A 7753-nucleotide genomic window follows, 5' to 3' on the forward strand; every position below is an offset into this window, starting at 1 on the left:
GTTGTCCCCAGAAATGCGGTGTATCCCCCCCCTGCACACCCCCTCCATCGCAGGACATCCCCTGCATCCCCCCCACCCCAGCGTGGAGCCAGGACAAAAGCATCCTCCGACGGAGCATCCTGGGCGTGAGGAGCCGAGACAAACGCTCCCCGGCTTCTGGGGGTTTAAATTAAAACCAACTACAGAAATAATAGCGGGAGAAATCCATCTGAATCAAACGTAGGTGGCAAACCCCGCGCGGCAGCCGTGCAGGAGCCGTAATCTGCAAAGACAACAAAATTCATGACAAAGCACAAAGGGAAGCGCCGGGCTTCGCCGTCCCCAGATATTCATCCGTTAACACGTTCCCTTTTTAGGCTGACATGTCATTTCAAACGGGCCTTTTATTTTTTTTTTTTTTTTTTTTTTTTTTTGTAGCCGCTTTTCCACATGTATTTTTTTTTTTTTTTTTTTTTTTCTTCTCCTTCTTCTTTCCCTCCCCTTTCTTCTCCCCCTCGACGGCGCGCGGCTCTGCCGAGGCGGCTGCTGAATTGGATCACCTCAGGGCGAGCACTTTATTATCTGCAGTCAAAGCGTCACCACAAATACCCGTCTACACACACACGTGTCACTTCCCATTTGTCTCCTCCACGAGGTATTAGCGCCGTGCGCCGCCATGCACCGTGCCACCACGGCCACCGGCGCGGCAAAGGCGAACGGCGCCGGGCAGGAGGCAGGCAGGGAGGGCGGCAGCGTGGCCATCAAGATGCCCCAGTGCCACCCCACTGCTGCCCTGATGCCGCCATGATGCCACCTCGATGCCATCCTGATACTACCCCAACATCATCCCAGTGCCACCTCACTGCTGCCCCAATGCCATCCTGATACTACCCCAATATCATCCCAGTGCCACCCCACTGCTGCCCCGATGCCATCCTGATACTACCCCAACATCATCCCAGTGCCACCCTGATGCCACCTCAATGACATCCTGATACTACCCCAACATCATCCCAGTGCCGCCCCACTGCTGCCCTGATACCACCCTGATGCCACCTCGATGCCATCCTGATACTACCCCAACATCATCCCAGTGCCGCCCCACTGCTGCCCTGATGCCACCTCGATGCCATCCTGACGCTACCCTAACGTCATACCAGTGCCACCCCACTGCTGCCCCGACACCATCCTGATACTACCCCAACATCATCCCAGTGCCGCCCCACTGCTGCCCTGATACCACCCTGATGCCACCTCGATGCCATCCTGATACTACCCCAATGTCATCCACCGTTCTCATTGTCACCCCACCGACGCCCTCCTGATGCTACCCCAATGCCACCCCAATACTGTCCTGATGCCACCCTTGTGACACACAGATAGCACCCCAAACCATTACGATGCCGCCCCAGCACCACCCATATGTGACCCAACACTGCCCCAACACAGCCCTGATGCCACCCCAAGACCCCCCGTGAGGCCACCCCAGCACAGCCCTCATGTCACCCCAATGCCATTCTGATACCGTTCTCATTGTCACCCCAGTGCCACCCCAATGCCATCCTGATACCCACCCCATGTCCCCCCAGCACCAAGTTAATTCTACCCCAATGCCACCCCAATATGGCCCTGATGCCACCCTTATGACACCCAATACTGCCCCAAACAGCCCTGATGCCACCCCAAGACCCCCCGTGACACCACCCCAACACAACCCCGGCCCTGATGCCACCCTTATGACACCCAGTACTGCCCCAAACAGCTCTAATGCCACGGCAAAACCCCCCATGACACCACCCCAACACAACCCTCATGTCACCCCAATGCCATTCTGATACTGCCTCAATGTCACCCCAGTGCCACCCCAATGATGTCCCAATGCTACCCTGATGCCCAACCAACACCCCACCAGTGCCAAGCTGATGCTACCCCGATGCCACCCCAAGACCCCCCGTGACACCACCCCAACACAACCCTCATGTCGCCCCAATGCCATTCTGATACTGCCTCAATGTCACCCCAGTGCCACCCCACTGCTGCCCCAATGCCACCCTGATGCCCAACCAACCCCCCACCAGTGCCAAGCTGATGCTACCCCGATGCCCCCCCAATACTGCCCCGATGCCACACTTCTGACACCCAACACTGCCCCAACAACAGCCCTGGTGCCCCCTTGATGCCATCCCACCATGTAGTCACCGAGAGGGACCCCATCACCAGGAGGGACCCCACCATGGCCGGCAGCCCCCCAGATGCCACCCCAATACTGCCCCGATGCCACACTTCTGACACCCAACACTGCCCCAACAACAGCCCTGGTGCCCCCTTGATGCCATCCCACCATGTAGTCACCGAGAGGGACCCCATCACCAGGAGGGACCCCACCATGAGGTATGAGGTCCCAGCTCAGCCCAGCTGCTCCCCACCCCATGCTCTCTATCAACAACAGTAAATTAGTATTTGATTAATTTTAAGACAAAGGCTTTGCCCATGGCACCCCGTTCCTACCAAGGGGAGCACGGTGGGCACCCCCAGCACAGGCTGTGGGGAGCGGGTGCCCCATCCCAGGGTCTGCATTCCCCCCAGCCCCACTGATGCCCAGGAACCTGCTCCACGGCCGACAGATCAGTGAATTCCTGGAAAGTTTGGACACAACCCAAAACCCCTCTCGTGTGCCAGGGCGTTACCAGCGAAGCCCACCCAAAGACCAAGGCTGGGACCCGGTGGGAGATGGTCCCACCCGGAGAGGTTGCCCTCAGCAGCACCCCCCCCCTCGCCCATCCATCTCCCACCGCCCACGTGACCGATCGAAAAGTGTTTTTGCAGCGTTTCCTGGCAGGGAAAGTGCAAGTCAACAGCACATTTTGGGCACGGCAGTTAATTGAACTCCTTTTTATGGCACGTATATAAATACACAGAACTATCATTAACCGATCCCTTCCAGAAACTGAAAATGAAAGAATTAATCTTATTTCACTCATGTGTAACCCCTCATGAAATTAAAATGATATTTTATGGGTGTGTACAAAAGCAGAGCCCTGCTGCAGCTACTTTAATGAAAATGCCCTTGGAATAAGTAGAATTGGGTAACGAGAAGCCATTAAACGGGGCTTTATCCCAGATGCAATTAAACACTTTTATCACTGATGAGAGCCCCCACGGGCAAGTGGGAAGAGAGGTGTGGGTGACCCTGGAGCCAGGTCCCCAGCGCTCTGCTGCTCTCTGAGCCCTGGCCATCACCCCTCATTAGTGTTTTAATAACCCAGCCGGACCCTGGCGCCAGCTCATGCCCCCCCAGGAGCCATTTCTTACATTGTCCCCACGGGGCCGAGGTATGAGGTCCCACGGGACCCCCCCCTGGCACAAAGTGGGGGTCCAGGTCCAGCCCCACCAGAAGGATGCAGACGGTGGGAGGTGATGGAGCTCCCCATCACTCCCAGTTCCCTGTGGATCCCACCCCCTTATGGGATCCTGCACCCCCCCCATCCTCACCCCCAGCCCCAGGCTGACGGCAGAGCCACGCAGGCTGAAGGAGGGCACAGAGAAAGTAACATTTAATTAAATATAAGCCACCGCTACATTACTGCAGAGAGCAAGAGCAGCAAAGAGTTTGGCCAAGCTGAGAGCGGTATTATTTGATTTATAATTTAAATAAAGCTCAGGATTCCTGTAATGCGCACAGAATAAAATCAAAAGGGACCAGGCTGCCGGAGTTAATTGGACGTGATATTTTCCTGAGGATGCTGTCTCTCTCCGCAGGCTCCTGCTCCTCGCGAGGTATGAGGTCCCACGGGACCCCCCCCTGGCACAAAGTGGGGGTCCAGGTCCAGCCCCACCAGAAGGATGCAGACGGTGGGAGGTGATGGAGCTCCCCATCACTCCCAGTTCCCTGTGGATCCCACCCCCTTATGGGATCCTGCACCCCCCCCATCCTCACCCCCAGCCCCAGGCTGACGGCAGAGCCACGCAGGCTGAAGGAGGGCACAGAGAAAGTAACATTTAATTAAATATAAGCCACCGCTACATTACTGCAGAGAGCAAGAGCAGCAAAGAGTTTGGCCAAGCTGAGAGCGGTATTATTTGATTTATAATTTAAATAAAGCTCAGGATTCCTGTAATGCGCACAGAATAAAATCAAAAGGGACCAGGCTGCCGGAGTTAATTGGACGTGATATTTTCCTGAGGATGCTGTCTCTCTCCGCAGGCTCCTGCTCCTCGGCGGGCAGAGGCAGGCAGGGCTCTGGGCACCCTCTGGGCACCCTCCTGCATCCTTCTCCAGGATGTAATGCCACCACGCCGGGCTGGTACCCATGGGTACAGCCCTGGGATCACCAGCAAGGGAAATGTGAGCTGGTAACAGTGAGCACCACAGCAAAGTCACCTACAGCTTTTATCAGGATGGATTTTGTGGGAGGCACCAAACCTGCTGGGACCTGGCCGTGCCGGTGTGTGGGGCACGGAGACCAGGGGGGGGACAGGGTAATTAGCAGGAGAGCCAAGGGGCAGAACCCGGGGAGGTGGGGGCAAAGGCACCGGGGCCGTCAGCTCCCAGCACGGGCAGGAAAATTAGTCAGCTCACCTTTTACGTGAAATTAATACAAAAATTAATCAGCGGCGCGGGCAGGATAATAGGATTTCACAGTGGTGCCGGGCCAGACGGCCAATGTGCCGAGAGCCAGACTCATTTAATATCGACAGAAACAATGCCAGAGGACAGAAATAAGACCCATAAAGATAATTACTGAGATACTCAGGAGCAAATTAAGTAATCAGAGGCACTTCTAAATTGTGCCTGGTTTTAAGAGAACGCTCTCTTTGTCGATTACCTACGCGGGCGTTTAGGAGGCGGCGGAAGGCTGGGTCCCCGGGTGCCAGCTCACCGGCCCCTCTGCGCCGCGCTACCCGCAGGTGCCATCAATAAAAAAGGGAAGGAAAAGGGTATTCCGACCCAGATGCGTGGCCCTGGATGTCACCTGCAATTTAATTTGCACTAGCGGGAGGCAGAGAGGAGCGAGACGTGCTGCATTTGCCCATAATGAGCGGAAACATACGGGCAGCTAAACTTTGATTAAGGTGACCTGGCTGGCAGTGAGCGTGGCACGGGGGACCAGCCGGGGAGCGTGGCCACCACCCCACACTGCCCACCCCATGGGACATGTCCCGGAGGGGGACAAGCCCTCAGAGATCTCGGGTGAGTGAGGGATGCCCCAAGGGATGGGGTGCCAGCAGCCAAAAACCCCTCTCCCCTACATCTAATGGGGTCTGCCTTGGGGTCAGACCTCTGCAACCCACCCTCCTCCCACTGGCGTGGTTCAGAGACCCCCACAGCACCCCGGGGGTACCCCCATCAGAGCTGGGGACCCCTCCCAGGATGTGGGTGGCTTCACCCAGGAGTGGCTCTCCCCACTGATGAGTGCCTTGCTGTGTGGGGACACCACCTCTGGGCTCCCACTCCCCAAACCTCCTTATTTTAGCATCTTCTCCACGGGGGTCTCTGGTGGGGTGGGAAATGCTGGGGTGCACCAACCCCCATCCACAGGAGGGTGCTTCTGGGCCCCGTCCCAAGGGTGCTGCTCCTCAGCATCCCCACAGGGAGATGGTCCCCAGCTCTGAGCCACAACTGGGTCTCCAGAAAACCCTGCCAGGCTCAGAGCACCTGTGGGTCTGGGCCCGTGCGGGCACGGCTGAGCTCATTAGCCTGTGGCAAACGAGGCCCGCCGGGAGCCGGACCCTCGCGCCAGCCCTGCGCCGCCACGCGCTGCTCAGCCGTGACGGATTAGGAATAATTTTACAAGAGCAACATCCGTTTTCCTTCCAGACACTAATAAGGAGGAGAGCCCAGCGGCTCCGCAAGCTCCGGCGCGGCGCAAGCACACGGGGGTCCACACACACACACCCACCCCCTTGGCAGATTGGCTGAGACCCCAGAGAGCTGGCACCCCGATGGGTGTCCGGGTGCAAACAGCTCGGGGGGCTCCGATCCCACCCACCCCCACAATTGCTGATGCACACACAAGTGCTTCCCCAATGCCAGGATCCGCGGGCACCCATCACCCTGCCTCTGGCCAGGGTGACCTGCTCCCTGCAGCGATGCTGGGCTGGAGTTTGGGGAGCTTCACCCCAAAAAAATAACCCTCCTGGCTGCCAGCGGGACCCAAGCCCCACCGGAGCGATGCTGGGGGGTCCCCAGGGTGGGGGACATGGCCCAAAATCTGCTCCCAGCTCGCTCGGCTGCGCAGGGGTGCCCAGGTAGAGGGGGAAAAAACCATCTCCAGGAAAATACAGATCATTAAACAAATGCCCGGGGGCTGTCACAGACTAACAAGCAGAGCTTTAGCAGCTGATTTGTCTTCAGCCAGCAATGTTTAAAAATCCAACTGAGACCAGCAGAAAAATATCCACTCCCCTCTTTAAAACACACATTCATCACTTGAGAATCTTAATGCGTCTTTCCCAGCCGGGGAGGTCAAACACGCCTGCCTAAAGCAGGCTCATTAAATATACATTTAATCATGGTTTGGATTGAGAGACAAAGGCTGGGAGAGACAGGTGCTTTACTGGAGTGACCTTTTGGATCCCATTTTAATGTAACTAGTTTACAGCTTATCTGAAAGGCCAGCTCCTGGGGAAGGCGAGCTGCGGCAAAACGGGGAAAGTAATTAGGGGGGGAAGGGCCGGGGAGGTTTGGGGGGCTGCAGAGCAGGCGACAGCAGCATCCTCTGCCGCCGCGCTCCCAGCCAGCTCTGCAACATTTCCTAAAGTTCGACTTATCAACCAGAGCAACCCAATTTAATTTGCTTATCTTGTCTCTTTTCCTCCCCACAATTATCGGTTAAATAAATGTCTTTTTCAATAAGAGAAGCAGCATCAAAGCTGGTGCACACCCCCCCCCCTCCTCTCCCCTCATCCCCAGGGGCACTTACACTTGCGGGGCTCCAGCGCCTTGTTGGGACAGGGGAGGTGCTGGGCTGGGGGGGTCTGGGTCCTCTGCAGACAGGCCAGCATGGGGGGTTCTGGGTCCTCTGCAGACAGGCCAGCATGGTCTGGGCTTCCCGGGGGGCAGTGCCACCCCCACTGCCGGCCCACGTCCTGCCGAGAGAGAGGAGACACACCGGTCAGCCCAGGGGATGTGCCCACCACGGTGCCCACCACCCTCCTGCCCACCCAGCAGAGGAGCCGGAGGCAAGGAGCTCCCGGTGCCAACCTCGCTGCTCAGAGCCCTTTGCTCCTTTGGAGATAAATAAAATGACTCCGAAAGCCTTAGATAAATAGGAATGTATATAAAATAAATACAAAGGTCTCACGCTGGGTGATTTGTGCTTCCTGCAAAGCTTTCTGCCCTTCCCACCAGGAATGGGGCAGAGCCCGGGCATCCCTCCGGCGCCGTGCTCCTGGCAGTGCCAGCTGGTGAGACACCCCCCTGGCTCCGGCCAAGGCTGGGGGAAAAAAGGCCTTAAAAATCCCACTCGGGGTGCTGGGATGTGTCGCCAGCTCCCAGCTGGCACCGAAATCTGCTCGACAAAAAGCTGGAGGGGTCAGGCCAAAGTCATCGCCGCCGCCGCTCCGCTAATTGTACATCCTTGACGAGCCGCCGCGGAGGGCATGAATTATAACCAGTTGCTGCTGACACCCTCCCACCGCTCCGGCTGGCGCGGGGAGCGATATTCCCACTCGGAGAGGGCAGGGAGAGGTGGGCAGGAGCAGCAGAAAAGCAGGCAGTGGTGCCCGTCCTCCGGCGTCGTAGCTTCTGAGCTGAACCTTCGCTGGTGGCTGG

The 7753-nt window shown here is 57.3% G+C and overlaps 1 protein-coding gene across 1 annotated transcript in view; it reads right to left on the reverse strand.

The window, feature by feature from the left end:
• The window catches only part of FAM222A (family with sequence similarity 222 member A), a 16010-nt gene extending 9026 nt beyond the window's left edge, over positions 1-6984 (reverse strand). Inside the window, exon 1 of the mRNA XM_014940021.1 lies at positions 6903-6984. Coding sequence (XP_014795507.1) covers positions 6903-6984 — 82 coding nt within the window. The remainder of the gene's footprint in view (positions 1-6902) is intronic.
• Positions 6985-7753: the final 769 nt, after the last annotated feature.

The sequence above is a fragment of the Calidris pugnax genome, unplaced genomic scaffold, assembly GCF_001431845.1.
Source record: "Calidris pugnax isolate Ruff unplaced genomic scaffold, ASM143184v1 scaffold106, whole genome shotgun sequence".
Taxonomy (NCBI): domain Eukaryota; kingdom Metazoa; phylum Chordata; class Aves; order Charadriiformes; family Scolopacidae; genus Calidris; species Calidris pugnax.